Source organism: Polistes dominula, unplaced genomic scaffold (assembly GCF_049000335.1).
Source record: "Polistes dominula isolate Pdom_NZ unplaced genomic scaffold, Pdom_raw_medaka contig_29, whole genome shotgun sequence".
NCBI lineage: Eukaryota > Metazoa > Arthropoda > Insecta > Hymenoptera > Vespidae > Polistes > Polistes dominula.
The window spans coordinates 1,924,709-1,948,285 of NW_028300865.1; the positions used below are offsets into that span (position 1 = coordinate 1,924,709).

The 23,577-nt window shown below is 33.2% G+C and overlaps 1 protein-coding gene and 1 long non-coding RNA gene across 6 annotated transcripts in view; one reads left to right on the top strand and one right to left on the bottom strand.

The window, feature by feature from the left end:
- LOC107066427 (uncharacterized) overlaps positions 1-23,577 on the bottom strand; it is a 62,562-nt gene that overhangs the window by 4,941 nt on the left and 34,044 nt on the right. For all 5 annotated transcript variants that reach the window (XM_089179798.1, XM_089179788.1, XM_089179795.1 and 2 more), the window contains 5 exons: positions 14,578-14,632; positions 11,512-11,745; positions 6,063-6,394; positions 4,612-4,815; positions 4,267-4,413 (listed from right to left, as the gene is read on the bottom strand). In XM_089179798.1, coding sequence (XP_089035924.1) covers positions 4,267-4,413; positions 4,612-4,815; positions 6,063-6,394; positions 11,512-11,737 — 909 coding nt within the window. In that variant the 5' untranslated portion in view covers positions 11,738-11,745; positions 14,578-14,632. The remainder of the gene's footprint in view (positions 1-4,266; positions 4,414-4,611; positions 4,816-6,062; positions 6,395-11,511; positions 11,746-14,577; positions 14,633-23,577) is intronic.
- Positions 17,065-22,871, top strand: LOC149033768 (uncharacterized). The gene is made up of 3 exons (XR_016179021.1): positions 17,065-20,137; positions 21,453-22,154; positions 22,273-22,871. It is a non-coding gene; the product is annotated as an uncharacterized LOC149033768 (long non-coding RNA).

Consider the following 23,577-nt stretch of genomic DNA (forward strand, 5'->3'; position numbering starts at 1 on the left):
AAATATCGATCTTTACTTAACTAATCAGTAATTATTATTATTTGTTGTTGTTGTTCAATTATAATTTATATAAAAATAAAAATACGTAGAAACACAGTTTAACACGTGTATTACAATGAATTTAATATTATATCCTTTGTTGTTATAGTTGTTGTTTAATTATTATTTATAAAAATACAAAAAGTTTAAATACAATTTAACACGTGTATTACAATAAATTATTATTATATCTTTTTGTATTATTTAAGTATTATTTATAATAAAAAAAAATACATAAGAACACAGTTTAACACGTGTATTAAAAAAATACATTAATATTATATTTTTTATTGTTTAACTATTATTTATTTAAAAAAAAAAAACGTAGGAACACAGTAAACACGTGTATTACAACGAAATTAATATTCTATTTCTTCCTTCTTCTTGTTGTTTAATTTATTATTTATTAACAAAACAAAAAAAAAGAAACGTACAAACACAGTTAACACGTGTGTTCAAACGAAACCAAAAATACAAAGATAAAAAGATGAAAAATTAAATTAAAAAAAAAAGAAACTAGATATTTAAATATTAAAATGAATAGTGTAACATATAAATATAAATATATATGTTATATCATTTGAAACTAATTGTAAGTGTTAATAATGTTATCAAATCATCACAACCAACTAAGTTGAATATTATTAATATCAGTATAATATTATCGATCATCGACAATAACAATCGATATAACCAAAACTAAACGATCCGAGTTATAATATCACACCGATGGTCGTCTTAACGCGTCTACACTAAACGTGCCCACAATTCATTCCTTCCTTCCTCATTTCCACTTCTTCTTCTTCTTCTTCTTCTTCTTCTTCTTCATCATCATCATCATCATCATCATCATCATCTTCTGTTTCTCTTCTTTTTCTTCCCTCGCATATTCCTCCCCTTTTACTCCCCCCTCCCTCACCCCAGTAGTCTTTCTCTAATACACCGTCAAAAGCACGCGCACGCAATGATGATAACAACACACGACAAATGTGATCGAGAAGTAGGAATAATCACATATTTCCTACTCTTTTCATTTCTATCTTCTTAAATACATACATACATACATATATACATACATAAACATACTTATTACATGTGTACATTTGTACATGTATACAAGAAATACGAGAAACAAAATCAACTTTATAATCAGAACGTGTTGTTATTTCTTCTTTAAAAATGTTCCATTTAACTAAGACACTAACTCCAACCCTGTTTTTTTTTTTTTTTTAAGTAATCCCTTTGATGAAGAGAAGTGTGGGGGGAGGAGGAGAGGAGAGGAGAGGAGAGGAGGTGGGTGATAACGTAGAATAAGAAACGTGAAGTAGAACCATTGATGGTGTAATTCCAAGAAGACACAGGAAGAGAAGTTGAAAATAAAACAATAAAAAACAACCGTGGGATAAAATAACGGGAGTATACATATATATATATGTTAAATTGATGGGGATGAATAAGAAGAAGAAGAAGAAGAAGAAGAAGAAGAAAAGAAGGAACTCACTGAAAGTAGGATAAGGGTGGGGGTAAAAGAGGTGGACCTAAAGAAGAAGGAGAAGAAAAAGATGAAGATGAAGATGAAGATGAAGGAATAAGAAAAAGAGAGTCCCAGTAAAGTGTGTTGGGTGCCGGCGTGGTTTTAACGTTTCCTACCACGTAAACGGATGACTGAACTGGCGAAGAAGAACATCAGTTGAGAGTTCGAGAACGATGAGAAGATCGAAACAGAAAAAGAAAAAAAAAAGAGAAAGAGAGAGAGAAGTAGAAGAAAAAGGAGGAGGAGGAGGAGGAGGAGGAGGAGGGAGAGGTAAAGAGGAAGATAACAAGTAATAGTAGTAGTAGTAGGTAGTAGGTAGCAATAGTAGTAGTAGTTGGAATGAAATCTCCAAGAGGAAGAAAAAAGATGAGGTTGAAGAGGGTAGGTGAAGAGGAAAAGAGAAAAGAGAGAGAAGAGAGAGGAGTAGGAGGGAGGAGGAGGATGTAGGGAGGTGTTTTTATGAAAGGCACGCAGTGTGCGTTGACGTCAATTATATAGGTGGCCACGGGAGATAGCCGTGTCCGTACACGGACCTCCGTTTCATATTATATATATATATGTATATGTGTGTGTGTGTGTATAGAGGTCTTCTCCTTAATGGTTCAGGTCGGCAAAGAGGTTATCGCTACACTCGGCAGGGATTTTCAAAGTAGATAAGTCCAAGTCGGCAGAGTTGCTTCGCACCACGGTTATATTGAAAGCTTTTCAACTTCTACTTACATCTTCTACTTCTATTTCTATTTCTAGTTTTACTTATTCTTCTTCTTCTTCTTCTTCACCTTCATCTTCTTCTTCTTCTTCTGAAGATTCTTCTGAAGATGAATGAAGGAAAAGATTGTTTCCTTCAACTATTTCCAATTTTCTTCAGTTTCTTTCATCTTCACCTTCTTCTTTATCTTATTTATTATATTTTCTTTATATTATTATATTTTCTTCACTTTTGTCATCTTCATCTTCATCTTCATCTTCTTCTTCTTCTTCTGAAGATGAAAGAATAAAAGATTGTTTCTTTCAACTATTTCCAGTTTTCTTCATTTTCTTCATCTTCATCATCATCATCTTCTTCTTCTTCTTCTTCTTCTTTTGAAGATTCTTCTGAAGATTCTTCTGAAGATTCTTTCCTTCAACTATTTCCAATTTTCTTCAGTTTCTTTCATCTTCACCTTCTTCTTTATCTTATTTCTTATATTTTCTTTATATTATTATATTTTCTTCATTTTTGTCATCTTCATCTTCTTCTTCTTCTTTTTCTGACGATGAAAAAAAAAACAAATAAGATTCTTTCCTTTAACTATTGCCAAAAGAGAATATCTTCCCTTTTACTTTCTATATTCACTTTTTCAATCTTTTTTTCTTTCTTTTTTGGGAGGATAGAGGATTAGAACTCTTATTTTTTAAATATATACACAAACTCTCACGTAACCCTGACGTAACCCTGACACAAGCAATTATTTTACAAAAATATTTCGCTATATAAGAAAGAAACCGTATTTGAAATAATGATAAAACCTTTTTTAGTCAGTAAAACCTTTCAAAAAGTTTTACCATATGGAACACTGACGATGATTTATTTATTTCTTTCTTTTTTTTTGTCTACTTTCTTTCTCTCTTCTCTCTCTCTCTCTCTCTCTCTCTCTCTCTCTCTCTCTCTCTTTGTCTGTGGGTGTCCAATTTTACATATAAAGGTTTACAAATTTCATGAATTATTTTAACGATAATAACAATGACCACTACCACTACTACTACTACTACTACACCAACGTCAATATAGTAACAATATTAATATTATTATAAATAATAATAAATAATAAATAATAATAATAAATAATAATAATAAATAATAATAATAATAATAATGATAATCAACGGTGGCATGTCAGAGTTTGATCTGTATTTATTTATGTGTATTTGTATACATATGTGTGTGTGTGGTACGTATTATTGCAACAGAGTGGGAGAGGTGCGCGACCTCTGGGTTATCAGTGCCCTCGCTGTACCTATATCAATCCTAGCTTCGTTTCACGTACATATAAATACATATAAATATATATATATATATATGTATATCACTTTGAAACATTGCGCAGGAACTCCTTTGCCTTCCCTCACCTTCCCCGCACCCTCCTTCCCACCTCTCTTTCATCATCATCATTCTGTTTTCCATGTATCGTCAAACGTTCTTCCCTCTTACCGATATCGTACAACTTTACTTCTGTATATTAGTATCAAGAAAATGTTTCTATGTTTGTCTTTATTTTCTATCTTTTTATTTATCATTATCTATTTTATTTAAAAATTTTTTTGTTATTTTTAGGTAAGGGTTGATCTCATTTTTCGATAGATTTTTCACCTGAGTTTTATATTTAACACTTAACGTTTTAAAGTTTTTCACGATACTTTTGTTCATTGTTTTTTTATTTTAAAGTTTAGTATAATTTTATACATACATATATATATATATATATATATGCTAATAATATATGCTATGATATATTATATTATATATTATATATATATATTAATATTTATTTTTATTTTTTTAATTTATTTTTCTTTTATATAGTATATATTATATACTATATTATATATTTATTATAATTATTATTATTATAATATATATTATTATTTATTTTATTTTTATTTATTATATTAGTAATTCGTGACAAAAAAAAAAGATAATGAAATGAACTTACTGTTGCAGCAGGAAGTGTTGGCATAGGTTGTGATACTGGTTCAAGACCGACCCTCATACGTTTAGCGTTGTCACTTTCGTTTTCACAGGCTGTAGCTAAAATTTGTTCAGCCTGTACCGAGGTCAAGTGTGCAGGTGTTGGTCTAGCCTATAAATAATAATAATAATAATAATAATTTACTAATTGATCAGGAAAACATTTGAAAAGTATACTCTATGAAAAATCATAATTAATGAAAAAATAATCAGAAGAAAATTTATTGTTGCTGTTGTTGTTTTTATGTTTGTTAATAAAATAAAAAATATATCTATATCTATATATATATATATAATAATATAAGCTCACCGCGTCCCAGGGTGCACCTTCCCTGCCACGTTTATTTCTCCTACAACTTTTTAAATACGTCCTGATCCTTTTCCTCGCCCTTTCGGCAAATTCGGGAAATTGTCTGGTGCAACTGTCAATAATTGCTTGTATCTTTTCCTTAGGTTGTTTGGATATCGGCACCATACGATCTAAATTCTCATCGACGAATAATCTCACGAACATCTGTCCCGAAACATGAAGCAAATGAAAAAGTTAGAAAATGAATGAACTAAACTAAACTAAACTAAACTAAACTAAACTAAACTTTCGCTTTTCGTGAACACCAACGAATGCTCAGAGAATTAAGAATTTAATGACAATGCTCAATGCTTGCTGATGGTGGTGGTGGTGGTGGTGGTGGTGATGATGGTAAAACATATTATATATATATATATGACTACACAGTGGTAGTAGGTAATATTTTTTGTTAGTGGTGGGGTGACCCAAAGGGAGGGCATCTATTAAACTAATTGTAATTAATTAAGAAGTTGCCTCCTCTCTCTGGCTACTCGACGTAACCAGGACTAACTCGAACCAATGACTACCGTCGTCATTCTCATCCTCGTCATTGTCAAAGACTAAGCTAAAAATGTTCTCTTTTTATTATTATTATCATCATCACTATGATGTCTGTCTAAAACCATGTTGGTGTCATGTTTAAAAACTATCGGTAACATCAGGATTGAGTTGTGTCATACTTCGAAATCATTCGTTGATTTTAATTACATTATTTTTATTTTGTTTGTGTGCTTTTTTTTTAAGTTAGTGCTTAAGGATAGTTTTTATCGCTAATTTAAGAATTTGTGATATAGAGTTTCTAAGTTCTGTATAAAATTTCGATAGATGGCGGTGTATTACAATTCAATTACTTCACGTTTTTTTCAGGTTTTTTTTTCAGGTTTTTTTTCAGGTTTACGTATGACATAACTAAACTTGTTTTTTTTTAAATATTTTTTCGTGTATTATTATTTTGTAGGTGTTGTTATAATTTATTAAATAATTTATAATTATATTAAGTTAAGTTAATTTATAACAAAGCCATAGCAATGCTATTTTTTATTACTAATTTAAGGATTTATTATTTAGAGGTTATTTAGGTTTGTAAGTACTGTAATTTGTCAATAGATGGCGGTATATCACAATTCCATTATTTTACGTTTTTTTCAGAGTTACATATGACATAACTAACCTTGCTTTTTATATTTGTATTGTGTGTTGTTATTTAAATATTTTATATTGTTTTATTCCTAATTTGAATTTGCAGAAGTTATCAGTGAACATTAGAGCATCCTAGTAATTGAAAATATTTTCTATTTATTTCTCATGAATCCATGAACATCAACATCAAAAGAAACCACGATACCAATTGATAAGAATCAAAACCAAAAAAAAAGAAGAAACAAATGTAATTTAGATAAATGGAAACTTACATTGAACGCTTTGAGACGTTCAGGATCGTGATGTCTTGGATCCAACCTCTCATCAACGTCCTCATCGTCGTCATCCTCGTCCTCCTTGTTCCCACTGCTACTAGTTTCATCATGGGCACTCCCCGTACCTTCACCAGCCGGACTGGATTCTCGATCGCGATCGGAACGCGAAGGCGTAGCCGAGGAAGCTGGTGGTGGTGTCTTCTTCAATCCCATAGCATATGATGCCCATAAAGAAGCCATATCTTCGCTACCAACACCGGCAACGGTGCCCAAACTTGGCACCGTACCTGTTGGCATATCCACCATGTCTGTCGAACCATTTCGTACGTCTGTAAAAAATAATCAAACCCATATATACAAAATTTGTTCTTCTTTTTTTATTTCTTTGCAACTTGTGTCACGTTCTTTCTTAAAGAATATACACACGTTTGTAACATCGTCATCGTCATCGTCATCGTCATCGTCATAGTAGTTTGTCGTTCGTCCTCCTTTCGCAAGAATCGAAGGAAGATTATTTTGCTTGGAACGTTTCACCAATGTTAAAACTAACTTTCTAAGCCGTTTCGTATTACAGACTTTTAATAAATTGTTTTGTCCTTTCTTTTTTTTTTTTTTTTTTAAATAGTCCTGTTTTTGTTTTTTGGAATTCCAATATTGTCCAATATTGTCATAACAAAATTTGATAAAACCAAATCAATTGAATAACATATTTAATTATGTTTAATATATTAATATATACAATAATAAAAATAAGATAGTTTAATCTATTATTTAAATATTAATATACATTAATTTATAATATGTGACCCCTGATGGGTTGCGTCAGGATTACGTCAGAGTTATAATATCCTATATATAAATATTATATAATATAATTTATATTTTTATAGGTTTAATATATATTAAACGTTAACACCCTTTACCTAATCATACGTGAATTCTTATTGACATTAAAAACCAAATTAAACAAATCCCAAAGACCTAATACTGTACCTATCCAAAACTACCTAATTGACCTAATCAAATGACCATCTTCTTCTCATATGAAGAATTAAACATTCTATCATAATCATAAACAAAATTTGCACCTAATTGACACCATTATAAATCTAAATTCAACTAAACTATGAACATAGTTGAACAGACTGGACAGGTGAAGGAATGATCTGTAAAAAAACGATGACCTGCTGTTCCCAAAAGCCATAATGAGCTCAAGAGGATCTCTTTTCTACGTTGGAATAAAAGCGGTTGAATTGAAAAGAGGTGGAAGGTGGATGAGGAGATAGACGGGTGGGCAGGTGGGTGGGTAGGTGAAGGGGGATAGTAGGAGTTACGGGGACAGAGAGGTTTGCGGTGAGAAGGAGGAGGAGGAGGAGGAGGAACAGGAGACCTCTATCACCGTTCGGATTCGAGCTAAGAAAGAGAGAACGTAAGCGGTAAAGATGCTTTCACGAGGTCGTCTTGGAGGACAAGTACGGGAATCGTGTGCTGGACGACGAGTGAGAGAGAAGGAGGAGGAGGAGGAGAAGGAGGTGTTCCATGGATTCGCGTACTCGATTCTAACTGGTAGAGGGAGTGCCCCCATGGGGAAACCATGCTACCTTATTCCTTCTCGTTTGACTTTAAACTTGTTCCCAGGATTGTCCGAATAGAAAACCTAACTTTCGATATGAAGTTGGGTTGAGTTTTTTGTTTTGTTTTATGATGAGTATTACGATTTTATGATGTTCGATCATTTTTAAATTAATATTAATCCAATTTTATTGATATTAATTGTTTATCAAATCTAAAATGTGGTATTTAAGGTTAGGATTATTATATAAATGTGTTTAGGGTTTAGTTTATATAAATGTATGTTATATGTTTTATTCTAGTATTATATTTTATTATATAATATTGAAGAAAATTTATAAAGATTGATAATACTAAAGATAAATAAAAGTATATCCAATATTTAAAGAATATTTCTATTTTTTTTTTTTTTACAACAAAATAAAAATAAAGGAGACTAAACGTTAAAAACCAGTAATACTCGTTGACAAGCAGTCCCGTCAAAGATAAAAGATTTTTGATATTCTACCAACATGAGAATATACGGATACTAAGCTCGTATCTTTCTAGGAAGATTCCGGTAGAACCAGTAAGCTAAGGTCCTCCTTACGAAGCAAGCAAACTGACCAGCAAACACCAACAGCAACATCAGCAACAGCAGCAGGAGAACTGGACTCGTAGCCGCTGCAGGAGGTGTATAACATGCGTTACTACCACCTAAGTTTCTTTCTCTCATTTTAAACGGCCCTGGAGATTCTTTAAAGTATTTTCTACACGTGTACAAGTAGGAAGAAGAAGAAGAAGAAGAAGAAGAAGAAGAAGAAGGAGTAAACCTAAAGGGCTGGTAAGATGACTGGTAGACTTCTCGGGGTTTCTGGCCTTTGATAATATACAACAAGTTGAAAAAAAAACCTAACCTAACTGAGTAGGAAGAAGAAGAAGAAGAAGATAAAGAAGAAGAAGAAGAAGAAGATGCACAAATAGATGAACAAGAGAAAAGGAAATGAAAGGAAAGTAAGAAAGAAAGAATGAAAAGGGAGGAAGAACAGGGTACTGCAACGTACGTAGGAGAATCCTGCCTAGGTCGACCAGCTAGTCAACTAGTCAGCTAGCTAGCTAGCTAGCTAGCTAGCAACCTAGACCGGCTAGAAAGCCGGTTACCAATCCCAATCCCACTGGCAGCCCCGTTCCTGAACTCGCTTGGTTCTCTTGGCCGCCTTCGGCTAGCTTGAACCTGAAATCAGTCGACTGACTGAAACCCCCACCCAACAACGAGTCGCAAACCTACACGAGTACTTCCTTCACCCTTCCTTCTTCATCGGTTAATACTACTACAACTACTATTACTATTACTACTACTACTACTCTTCTTTATCTTCTTTCAACCACTTCACTGAAGAGAATTCTGAATAGCTGCTGCCACCTTCTACCCCTTCTCCTCTCCTTTTTTCCCACCTTTCCTCGCAACGTTTTCTCCCGGGAAGAAATAGCTATAAAAGATAAGCTTTTTACCAAAGGGTTTTTCATTTTCTTTTTCTCGAGTCTCGTACTGAAATTTGCTCACCCAAACCCAATTGGTGCAATTTTGAAAAAAAATAGAAATACTTCTACTAATTTTTAGAAAACATATCAACATTTATCAAACTTTCGTACTTTAATAATAGCAAGAATCATTGAACAAATTATTGATCACAGTTTGTTTCATAATAGATGAAAGAAAATAAGATTATCGTAGTCTCTTAGTCCAACCAATCCTAACATACCTTTACGAGAAAGAGTAGGAGATTAATGATGAAGAAAGGGCAGGGTGGGGAAAGTTACCCAGGTCCATAAACAGAAGAAGACGACATACAAAATGAAGAAAAATAAGAAATACGAAGAAGAAGTAGAAAAATAATAATAAAAAGAAGGTGACGATGCTGATGATGCTGATGATGATAATGATGATCATGATGATGATGATGATGATGATGATTGTGGTGGTGGTTGGTAAAAGAATCTTACGTTAGAGAAAAGACGTACGACATATCAAACGAACGGAATGGTCATCTTGAAAACTAGAAAAAGATATTCGCATCATAGATGACTATAGTGGTATAGGTTAGAAGGAATAAGATGAAAAAGATGAGAAGTAGGTAGGTGTACCTATAGTGGGATGAGATGGGGGGTTAGACTGGGGGTGGGGTTTTTAGAGGTAGGGGTAAAACCATCTGCCGTATCTTACGGGGCCCCGGATAAGTTGGTTGGTTGGTTGGTTGGTTGGTTGGTTGGTTGCTTGCCCGGATCATTACGCAATGACCACGTCTGCTGAGATATATAGAAGGCCCGCTTGAAAACCAGTTTTCGAATAGCCGCCAGGGAAGATACATGAAAGAGGCGTAAGAGACGTACAAGGAGAGGGAAAAGAGGGGGGAGGAGGATATACCATGCTAGTGCGTGTGTATAAAAGAAAAACGGGGAAAGGTAGAATGAGAGAGAGAGAGAGATAGAAGATTGTGAATTATCCTTCCGCAACCTCACCTAACTGAACACCACACACAGCAGACGAATAATCGTCGGTACCATGATGTTACTCGATGAACGGTGAATACTACTTCGTCAATAGGAAGAATCATGTTTGTGGTATTTTATTCGTATTTTAATGAAACATATTGTATTATAAAAATGATAAGCAAAAAAGAGAGAGAGATAGATAGAGAGAGGGAGAGAGAGAGAGTGGTGTTGGGTGTAGGGGAAGAAATGGGGAAATTATTTGCATTGGAAATTTGTCCTTTTCTCATGAAGTTTTGAACTTTGATAATATTCTTGACTACCTTGTTTTAGGGTGGGGATTTTTTGTTGGTTTGCAAATGTCACAAAACTAATTTCGATTTATCATTGAAATGAGTCAAACGAGAGATTGGATAATTTGTTTGGTTGTTTTCGTTGAAAATCTTGGATCTTGTTGAAAATGGAATGATGGGGTTTTTTTTTAATTTTTTTTTTTTTTTTAAATGTTTCTTTCTCTCTTTTTTGCTGTGTTGTGAAGACAGGAAAATACGACGAACTATCAGTTACGCCAAGCTCGATGACAAAACTTAGCAAGGCAAAGAGCTGGTACACCTTGGCCCCGGCTAACTACTCATGAGACTCGTTCTTTTATGCGAGTATTGTAAAACAAACTTGAATGATCAAATTGGAAAAGTAAGAATTCATTTTACAATAATTTTTAATGAAATTTTTTTCTTCTTCTTCTTTTTTATATTAAAACTTTGATAGGTCATTTAATAGAATATAATTAATTAAACTTTTCTTATTATATTTATATTTGTATTTATATATTAATTATTATATTATATTTATATAGTAGTTATTATATTTTTTTTGTATTTTTATAGATTATGATATATATATATATATATATATATATATATATATATATATATATATATATATATATATTATATATATATTTATTTGCAATAGAAATAGCTAACTAGAAAGAGAAAACAAGCGTCAACCTAGAAGAGAATGGTTGCACATCTTACAAGGATATAATATGAGAAGAGAGAGGAAAGGTCAAGAAGAATAAAAAAAGAAAAAGAAAAAGAAAAAAAATAATAAGAAGAATAAAAAAAAAAAAAAAGAAAAAAAAAAAAAACAGAAAAAAAAATAAAAAGTGAATGTTAAATAAAAAAAAACAGAACTAAATATACAATCGTAGTAGGTAGTTCCTGTTGCCTATACAATAAAAAAAAATAAAAGAAATAAAAATGATAGAAAAAAAAAAACAAACACAAAGAATAAGATAAGAATGAAAGAATGAAATAAAATTAAAAAAAAAAAAAAAAAAAAAAAATTAAGATAGGATGAGAAATAAAAGGTGTTGCTTGTTTGTTTGTAAAGTTGTTGTTACCTGTAAGAGTGGAGTTGTTAATGGTGTTGTTTGCCGTGGAAATGGTCGATTGGCTGGTGACAGGTGTGCCAACTGTGGTGGCCGTGGTTGTCGAAGAGTTATTAGGCGATAGGGCAGCGTTAGCTGCCTGTGCCTGTGCCTGTGCCTGTGCCTGAGCTTGTGCCTGCTGTTGAAGATTATAATTCCACGCAAGCAGCATCAACTTCAGCTTATCCGCGTCTTTCATGAGCCCGCCTGCCGGAAATTGCAAACGTTTTATTTAACAATTCTTTTTTTTTCTTTTTTCTTTTTTTTTTTTCTTCAATCTGATGATTACAACAATTATCTCTATAATATAAATATATTATTATTAAATATTTTATTAAACTATTGCACACTGTTTCTTTTGAGGTTACATTTTTAGCAATTAATTTCAATCAATCAAAAAAAAAATGAATTATTTTTATATTTAATTTCATCACTTCTTAGATTAGATTTTTCAATAAATATTTTTTCAACAATTCTTCGACATTTATTGCTACATCTTGATTATTTTTATTTATTTATTTATTTATTTGTCAAATATCAAATTGCATTATTCTCTCGATCGGTAAGTAACTCAATTGATTGTATATAAAATAAATTCAACACACAATTATCATTTTTAGCAATTACAACTTACAATTAATTAATTACACTACTTTCACAAAAAAAGAAACAAACAATAAAATAAAAAATAAATGAATTACTATACGATTAAAATTTATGATTACAAACACACCCTCATTTTGCATTATATAACTACACTCATATAACTACACTCAAAACTATAATATACGTATAATCCACACATGAAGTAGTTTTAGTTAGTTATTGCGAAATTGATCGCAGTGACAACGATAGAGAGAGAGAGAGAGATAGAGATAGAGGATAGAGAGAGAGGGTTGGAATTAACTTTGGGATATTACCACTACTACTACTACTACTACTACTTCATTGGATGTATTTAACAATGCAACAGGTCTAATGGCAAAGATTAGTGTGCCGCGCATTAGGTTAATCGTAAGTGACAGAGAACTAACGCAATGAGAGGTGGTGGAGAATAAACGAAGAATGAATGAAAAAATGAATACAATACAATACAAATAGATAAAGATAAATAGATAATAGTGGAGGGGGAAAAGGAGAGATTGGAGTGGGGATGTGTGAAGAAATGTACTTGATAAATGAAACGGATGCATTTTTAGGGGGGTTGAAATGAATAATAATCGTGATTCGTATTTTAAACGATTAATTTGGTTAAAACACAAAGTCATAATTTATCCTGTAGCATCCCTTAAGCCCTAGCATCCCTTTCTCTAGCCACCACCAGGGGTTTTCGAAACGTCATCACTGCGATCGATCTCGAATGTCGTTACGTTATTGATTACCCGTGTCCGTAGGATTCGACGTTGCGATTAACAACGTCCTACCGGTTGAAAACCCATCCATCTACTCTATATGTATATATGTATGTATGTATGTAGGTATATATGGGAAAACGGAAGGTAAAGAGAGAGAGAGAGAGAGAGAAAGAAGAAGGGAAAGAGTAAAACATAAAAAAAAAACCAATGGAGAGTGGCTTTCGTTGAGCTTTTCATCAATGGGAATTCTAGCGCATGGATTGATTTTTTTTTTGTTCGGTTTTTTCTTTTTTTTTTACTTCTTTTTTAGAGGGGGATTTTTTTTTATTTTTTTTTTTATTTTTTTTTTTTATTACCGGATAACAGCTTAGTACGTCAAAGATACTACAACTACTACTGTTTTATTATACACGGTAATAATATGTTACATTTATTGATAGTTATACGTTAAATGAATTTGTTTAAATAATATTTGTGTAATTTTATATGTTATTTGTGAAAGTGCAAAAGGGATATTTTTTTGTAATTATATATTATGGAAAAAAAAAAAAGAAATAGGTTTCAAAGTGATTTTAAATTATTTTTGTTTGTTTGTAAAGAGTGTATGATTGGTAAAATATTTTTATGATATGTGTAATAGTTTTAGTTTTATTTTTATTTTTATTTGAAAAAATATCATTTTTGATATTATGCAAAAATAAATGACAGTTGTCTGTGAGTGTGAATGTATGTTACACGTGTATCACATATTATCATCGTGTAAAATCAAAAGAAACACTAGCCAATAAATTTACATGTTCCTTAAGTTCGTATGAGAAAGTTAGTTTTCTTTTTTGTTTAATGAACAACTTAAAAAAAAAAAATAAAGTTTGGTATAAAAAAGAAAATTAAGAATGATGAGAATTATTTAATCGAACAATTTTAAAAATTGGTCTATGGTTATGGGAGTTTGCATGACGTTTAAATCAATAATACAGAAACGCTATTCTCTGCCACATAGTATTGGGGTCAAATTCCCAAAAACGGGTTATCCCCAATTCCCAATTTGACCTGAGAAAATGGGGTGAGGAGGAGGAGGAGAGGGAAAGAGTGAGAGAAATAAATAGACGAAAATAGAAATAGTCTCAATAGTACCTAAAACACTAGAAACAATTTATATACAAAATAAATGGAAATTTTTAGTTATCATAAACAAATATCTTCCAATCTCATAAAACCTAACAAAATCAAAAAAAAAAATTACTATGATTGATTAGAAGTAAAATAATTCATTATTATACTTAGTGATATGTTTCACGATCGATCGAGAGATTGAAATTTAAATTGACGATGTAAATTTTACAAAAAGATTTTTAAAAACATTGATAGAAATTTGTCTATAATAATAAGATAAATATATATATATATATTAATATATTAATTATTAAATATATTATTATTTAATAATTATATATTATATATTATTATATATATTAATTATTAATTATTAAATATATTATATTATATATATATATATTTATAATATTATATATATTATTTATATATTGTATTAATTAAATATTAATTATTTATATAATATATAACATATATTATTTATAATAATTATTATATATTTTTAAAATATATAATAATAATAATTATATAATAATATATATATATACGATGAAATATAATTTCTGCTCACTTGAATAGTGATCGTCCTCGGATATATCAGCCGGCTCTGGAGTCGAAATGTTTTCCTGTAACAGAATAGAAAATCAGTTGGTTAAAAAAATAAGAAGGAAAAAGAAACCAAGACAAAGTAAATTAAAATAAAATAAAATAAAATAATTTTGATTACGCCATTTAGGGAAGAATTTTGCAAATGACGTAGAACGCACATGATAAATGAATTTTCATGGATACAATAGATACAACGCGATAATATATTTTGCATCGTTTAGTTATAATTTTCTAAGAATTGAAATGAGTGAATTACTGAGAAAAATAGGGGAAATTCTTAGGGGATGAGGGTAGCAGGAAGGAAATAGGGATGAATGGCAATTAACGTTATTACATTTACGCATAAACTTTGGAACCATTCATTCGAGATGGAAATAATATTCAAATTGGTGTTTGAAAGACGCAAATATTTTATACAGTTCAAAATGTTGGATGATTTTCAAAAAACTTACAATTAATTAAATAATTTTTACATCATTTTTTTTTTTTACACAAAACAGATACTTGGATATTGTTTATTGTTAAATCTGTGGAAAAGTTTTCTATTCGCTAGAAAAGCATTCATTGAAACTATATATATATACTTTAATATAGAACAACACAGAGCCGCAAAATGGCCGTGGACTTTATATTGGCCCGGATCAAGGGAGTCCGTAAACGGTCCCAAGTAAGTAGTGTTGTGTGCCCGGAGAATGCGGCTTGTGGTTTGTCCAAACGCAAATTACTTATAACACACACAACACAACTCTCTCTTTCTCAGTGCTTCTGCAAGTTGAGATGATAGTAAGCTATGAAAAAAATCTTGATGATAACTAACAAATCAAAAGATGGGACTACTTTTTTATTTATTTATTTTTTTTTATTAATAATGGGCCCTTTAATTAAAAATCCTTCCTTTATTTGATCCTACTATTAGTATAATAATGTAAAATACGTGAAAAAACTGGGCCCATGGAAGTGGAGACCCCACGGAGATTTGAACCCACGAACTTTTTATTTTCCAAGTTTTTTATTTTCATAGGCAGTTGCTTTACCCATTGAGCTATCTAGTGACGACCAATTAATGTTTTATAAATGCTTAGTTAAATATTTATCACAAAGTCATTCCAATTTCATATAATATACGCAATATGATAAAAACAAAAATTATCAATTGAACAAATGAAGTCAAGATCGAAGAGGATAACGGATTGACCGACAAAGTGGTATTTAATCGATCTAGAAAATAAACGTAGATCGACCGATTAAACGATCTCTCACCGAGTATCTCACGTAAGTTTCGTAAGTCCCTCGTACAAACATACATATATATATATAAATAAGTGTATTGGTAAGAGTAAAGGAAACACAACGAGGACGACAACGAAGGTAGCAATAGTAGTAACGGCAACCAACAACCAACAACCATCAGCCAACAGCAACAGCAACACAGCAGCCTCTCCTATCTGTGTCAGGTCTCGTGTTGCAACTTTAGAAGGTCGACCGGTATATAACGCAGAGAGCACAGCACGGCCAATTGATACCGACCGGACAAAACTTCGTGTCGGGGTCCAGAAAGATTTCTCATGCACACACACACACACACACATACATACATACATATAGAATAGAAACAAGTACTCACACCATACCATACCATACCATACCATACCACATCACATCACGGTCTTCTGACTTTAACGCCCATTTCCAGATACACGTATATTACCTACACATACTTATGTTCATACTTGTGTCTGTCTATCTCTCTCGTTCACTCTTATAATCAGTCTCTTTCTCTGTCTCTCTCAATAGGACTGTTGTTGTTTTTTTTTTTTATTTGTTTGTTTCTTTCTCTCCTCAATACGTAAAAAGTATGGCTGCTGACGTAACCAAGAAATTCCGACGAGTCTCCGGACACGAATATATCCGAGGATGAAAGAATTGAAAAAGAGAGACAGAGAGAGAGAGGAGATACTTAGAATTATGATAGATTGATTAAATGTAATAAACAATACGATAATATTATAAATTATTTCAAATATTTCACATATATTAAATGTTTAATCTATTATCGTGTGGTGTTCGTATCAACTACTGGGGGTGTTCGGTAATTTGCAAAACAAATGTTCTGAGAAACTGTATAAAATATACATTATTTATTTATACTAACAAAAAAAAAAAAGAAAATATATATTATCGTTCTCGCAATACAATTTGTTAAAATCTCGTTTGGTTCTTTTTTTTTATAGGTTAGAATTAGGTGTGTCGATGGGTTGTGTGTTGAATTAAAAGACGAATGAAAATAATCATTAAAATAAAACTGAAAGTATTTTTGGTTTTGAAATTATTTCTTTTGTTTTTTTTAATAGTAATTGTCTTTCCTTTTAAAACATTTAATTATTTTTTTTTTTTTTTTAATTAAACAGAAAGAAAAAATAATTATCGTAGAAATAATAATACGTTGTAGAAGATAAAAGATGTTTTTAATAATAGTTTGGAATTTATTGACAATTGTGAAATAGATATCTCGATTTTTTTATTCAACATCCGATGGATTAAAACAAATATTAAAAAGAAATAAACCAAAAAAAGAAAAAAAAAACCAATTGCAAGTTCTTTTTCTTATTCTATATAAGTAACGGGAATGAATCACCTAACCTCACTTTTGAATTCAATTTAAAATAAGGTAATGAAATTAACCTCACTTTTGAATTCAATTTAAGAAGATTAATAAAATATAAATCAACTTTTTTGTTCGTTTTATTTGAAAGAAAATAAATCAAATGATACTAGACGAGAAAAAGAATAATAATTAATCGATCGAATGAATCGATGAAAAATTTTTGTTCGAACTATAGAAAGAAAGAAAGAAAGAAGAAAAAAATGGCGACTCGCTATTCAACTATTTGAATCGTCCTCTCGAGGGAAAAGTTTGCGATGATCGATCGCAGCACGCTTGGAAATGACAATTATAGCGAGTTTCCACCCGAATAGCACCACCACTACTACCACCGATCGTTTCAACCTGTTGCTGAATGCTTTAAATCCTGCCCACCCCACTCTTCCTTCTCATTCTCCTCCTTTTCCCCATCCTACCCCGAGTTCTTCTCTTCTCTCTCAGTTTCCTTCGATTTGAAATTCAAAGATAAATCTAATTTGATGTTAATTCTTTATACAAGTGAAGAGATTTTGGTTACAAGTAAATAACCTCTTTCTATTTATTTACTTTACACACATAAACACACACATACACACACATACATATATACATTTTATTTCTATAAAAAAGGGGACACGTTAATGTAGGTTTGTTTCGTTTCGTTCTTTAACATTCTGTTCATCCCTTTCTCTCTCTCTTTCTTTCTTTCTTTCTTTCTTTCTTTCTGTTCGTCGTCTCTCACCTACGCACGGGCCGCCCCACTTCCGCCGGATGTACCCTGATAAATGGGAATCTCACTGCACGAGGCACGGCCCTCAGTAGTCAAAGAGAAACAGAGACACTGGTCGTATACCTACACCTACTCGTCGGGTGGCAACTAACCAAAAATAAAACTCTTATTTACTAAAGAAAATCTTCCTTACAACAAAACAACAAAACAACAATAATATTCTGACCATCCTATGACTCCCCATCTTATCCTATCTTGATTATTAAACCTAACTATGGGGAAGAATAGTAATGACTCCCAAGAACTAACAAGGAAAACACTTTCTTAACTCTTTGTTGAAATAAATCCGATTTTTGCAGGTAACATGAGTGAAATGATCATGGAAATCTTCATATCTACCCCATGAAATTTCTTGAGGAAGCTGCTTGATGATGTTGTTGAGATGTGCAACAAACACCAACAGACACCATCAGCTTTTTGTGCACATGTAGACGTGCAACATAACGCAGGAGGTTGCATTTAAATTGACGAGATTAAACGAGTCAAACAAGAATGGAAAAATGTTTCCCCTTCCAACCCCCATCCACCCTTTTAATCGTACTAGTCCTAGTCCTAGGTCATACCACAGGTTATCCTATCCCTGGTATACGCGAGAAAATCAACGAATTATCCACGTCCACTTCAAACAAACAAAATAACAAAGATGATTACCTGGGTTAAGAGAAGAAGGCCAGATAAACCAGAGGGTTAGGGGAAAAGGAGTGTACGAGTTTCTCCTTTTGCACTTGGCATTTACGAAAAAAGAAAAAGAGAACCTTGAAAACCGGGCCTATAGAAGAGAAGACTTAAAAAAAAAAAAATAAAACACACACACACAATAAGAAATATACGTTTGAAATCGCGTTGTTCCTGGACCGTGTGGAAAGCAGAGTCGTTTTTTTTTCTGGTCTAACTAAGAGGGGAAGAAAAAAAAAAGGAAAGAAAATGATACGCGAGAGAAAGAACGAGCAAGGGTTGGGTTGGGGAAAGGGATGGTGAGGGAATGTTAATGTGGTAGTGTTGCGGATAGCGGTAGTAGCAATGCTACTGGTACTGGGAACGGGGTGGGGAAGAGAAGAGGGGATTCAGGGAGAAAGAAAATAAAAAGAAAAAAGAAGGGAAAAAAAGGAGAGAAAAGGGAGATGAGAAGAACCACGTTGAGGGAGAGAAAAAGAGAGAGAGAGAGAGAGAGATACGGTTGGAACATTTGTTTAGTTGGCTACAATTAAGCCACTTGGCGGCAATTGTTTGTCGCTCAGCACAGAATTCCGCTCCCACCGTTCGCGCGAGTGGAGTACACGGGGCTCTTATAAATGCGTCGTCGCGTGTATATACACATATATATATACAAATATACGCGTATGACCGCGAGTATCTCTCTCTCTCTCTCTCTTTCTAACTTAGACTCATCCTCTTTTTACTTCACCTCGCTTCACCTCATCACTCACTCGTTCATTCTCTTTTCTCTCTCTCATATTCTAACGCACACTCACCGATGTATGATGATCATCATCATCGTCATCATCATCATCATCATCATCATCATCATCTCTACCAACAACGATCGGAGTAAAAGAGAAGAGAACACGCAAGTTGTTGTGTTGTCTTGTGTTGTACCAACTCGCAAACCAACACAGCAATTCCAGACGATAAAGCGGAGCGAGTTTGTTGGGGTTAAGGGTCAACCGGGGTCCAGTAGCCGGTGTCCGACCAATCAGCGCCCGGCAACCGACCGGACACACTACGAGAGATCGGCTAAGACGATTGTCTCTCTTCTTCTTCTTCTTCTTCTTCTTAGTTTTTATTCTTTTGTATTTTTCCAATATTTATTTTCAACGTTTGGTGGTGGTATCCTGATTACTTATCGATAACAACGAGTAATAAGATATTGAGATATTTGAAGAGGTGCTGAAATGGAATTTACCTTATACCCGTTGAGAGAACATAATTAAGGACCAATATATATATATATATATATATATGGAGAGATGTTTCAAGAAGTCTCACTATCATCCTCTCATCGAAATCTCATCGAAAGGACTAAGTGGTGTTGTATCAAAGAACAGAAGAACCTCCGTTAGAGTGATTGCTACGAGGGACCCATACAAATGGGTGGGTTCCGTTGTTCTCCTATTTCTTCTTCTTCTTCTTCTTCTTCTACCCTCTTTTCCCCTCTTTATTCTTTTTTGCGGTTCATGAATAATGGGAAAATGATTGCGGCCTACCAATACTCGTTCCACCAACTTGTATTTTGACCGGAACAAAATACAAGCTTTCCATCAAGCCCCTCCTCCTCCTCCTCATTTTATCGACACTCTTTTCGTATCCCTTTTGATCTATCTCCCTTTAGATACGTCACATACCACAGACAACACATCTGTGTGTGTCGATTTCGTGCGAGCCCAGACCCAAGCTTCTCAATTTCGGCTTCATTTGCCTACCAAATACGGCGGCGTCCTATATACGGTTGTATAACTGAAGAGACCCGTACGATGAATGGAGGATCCATTCAAGGTCACCGGTAATTACTCCTACTCGAACTCTCTACAACTAGCTTTTCCCTTAGGACAAATATTTTCTCTATGCTTCGTTGATTTCCTTCCTTGCCTTGCCTTGCTTGCTTGCAACAGCCTGTTGCAGAACGATTCCAGTCACCCATTTTTCTCTCTCTCTCTCTCTCTCTCTTTCTCTCTGTATATCTCATAAAACATTCCTTTCCCCCCCACCCCTATGCATTCCCATTCCAACCCTAACTGTTTTTCTTTTTTGTTCTTTTCGTTATCTTTAAACGTAGTTGCATGTGTTATATATTTTCTTTTTTTTGTGATCTTTTTTTATAAGTTAATAAGTAAATAATTATATTTTATATTTGTTTTAAAATTATACAATGATATAATTTGTTATTTTATTTTGCTCAAAATTGAGAAATAAATGAAATTCGCGATAAATCAAAAATATTAACGATGACGATGAACGTTGTGTTCATCTTGAAATATCAAATATTAAAAATATATATATATATATTACAAAATTGTATCAAAACCAATTGTTTATTTGCAAAATCTCTACTTTATATTGTTGCAAAATTGTAATTTAGTATTTCAGTTTTATAAGAATAAAAAAAATTCTCGACGAAATGAATCGTTTTACCGTAAAAAACACAAAATCTTAACCTATCAATCCTAACCAAACTAATCTCAAACGTGTTTATTGCGACAACATTTACGAATGGAATTTATTCGATAGAATAACAGTAAACACTCACAATTTAACAAATCCTTCAACAGATATCAAATATATATATATATTTGTCTCTAATCAAGATATTAAATTAAATTTTCTAAAAATATAAACGCAACTTGTTAACGAAAGAAATTCTAATGACCAGTAACCACCAATCACGAGATAAATCTTCTTATCTGTTTAGTTTTGTCATACGAGGATATGTGTTTCGCGTTGTAAATCCACCAAATCACGCGTCAATCGACCTATATAGCTTCGATCAAAGTATAAACAGAAAGAGAAACAGAAAATCAGAAAGAGAAAGAGAAAGATTGTTACATGGGGTGAGGTGGGGGTGGGTGGGGGTTAGGTGAAGAGAAGGTGGAGGAGGAGGAGGAGGAGGAGGAGGAGGAATAAGAGAAGTGAAGCGTAGTGAAGCAAAAGAACCGATGACGTCATCGTGAACGTATGCGCCAAAGCGACTACGTCTTCTTGTCCAGGTTGCGTCAAGGGGATTCGAAGAGTTGACGATGAAGTGAGGTGAGGGGAACAGAAAGAGGAGGAAGAAGAAGAAGTTCGCATCGGAGGAGCAGCAGCCAACAGCAGCAGCAGCAGCAGTTCTTTTCTGATCTGAAAAGCCAATGCGTGGAGGAGAGTAGAAGGAGGAGGGGGAGGAGGAGAACGATGGGGTCAACCGAGTCGGGATAACCTCACACGTGTGCGCCCCAAAAAAGAAAGAAAAAGATAGAAGAAGGGTGAGAGGTGGAGTAGAAGGAGGAGTAGGGGAGGGGGGAGGAACGACGACGACGAAGGAGGCAACCAGTGGCGTCGCAAAAGAAAAGATCGGACCCCCGTTCTTTTCTCTTCACGTTATTTGCTTTTTCTCGAAATATGTCTCTGTGTGTTGGTGTGTATGCATTTACATATATTTGCTTTGCTTTCTTACTTCTTACGTATTTATGAGTATTATATATTTTATTTTTTATCTCTCTTTTTTTTTTATATGTATATGTTACTCATGAAAGACTGGAATTGGAGATTACTTCCAAGATTCACCTTGGTGTATGTTGAAAATATTAACGTATGAGAACAAATTGAAATATTCGGATCTTTCACTTTTGTTATGTGTTGACATTTTCCACCATGTGAATCCTGACAGGGTACAGGATGAATATAAGAAAGAAAAAAAAGAGATGGACAAATTTGGGCAAGAAATTTTAGCGGAAATGAACTGGTGGTGGTTACCTGTCAAACTTGTACCTTGTTCTATTATATTTGTATATTTGCATAGAATGCAAAAGGGTTCTTCTGACCGGTTAACAAACTTGATTTGGTTTAGATATTCTAAATGATTAGAAAAAACGTGAGAACGAAATAGATTAAAATAGGATAAACGTTTTTAAATGGACATCATCGATTAATGCTAACAAATCTAAGGATTCTTCATCATCCTGTTTAACAATCAATTCGTGTTCAAGAAGCAAGAAGGAGGATGGATACTTAAACCGTCTATTATATAATATCCCCTTCTCATTCTTCTTCCCCCTCTTTTTCCTCAAGTTAAAATAAAATGGTCAAAGCATAAATAGATAGAAAAAAAAAAACTTGTGATCAATTAGGTAAATAATGATAGATGGAAAAATGATTCTTCACACGAAGAGACACAAGATTGAAGCTGGGTAAAAATAATAAAAAAAAAAAAGAATAAAAAAAATTCAAAAGATGTCTCACATACGAAGAAGAAGAAGAAGAAGAAGAAGAAGAAGAAGAAAAAAAATCAAGAAAGATGGTTGGTTCACCGTGTGTTCCAACCGTTGTCGCGGTTGGCTACCTTACTTGACCCCTGCGCAACAAGGGACAATTGGGTGTAACAGTCTCCCATTCGTCTGCCCGTCCCCGTCCGTCCCATCCGTTCTCGTCCCGCGTACGTCCCGCAGGCCGTACGTGTCACGACGGCACCCGTGTGTGTCCGTGTTTCTCTGAATCCTCGCCCGTGTAATACATCCATTATTCTTTGAACGTAGTTGCACATGTGCACTCTCCAAGAGACCGGTGGTGTATAGTATTATACTACGTTCAAAGAGTTACGTGAAAGATAGAACGAGATAGAAGACAACAGAGAAAGAAAGAGAGTCCCTGAGTGGAGAGAGAGAGAGAGAGAGAGAGAGAGAGAGAGAGAGAGAGAGATGAAAAAAAGGAACAAGATAAATTGTGTGCACTGAGAACAGCATACTCTCTGAGAGAACCACCACGAAAAAGGGGGGAAACCTTTGCAACACAACGTATGCTCGTGCGTAAGCATTGCTCTTGCGTTTCGAAGAAAATTCAAG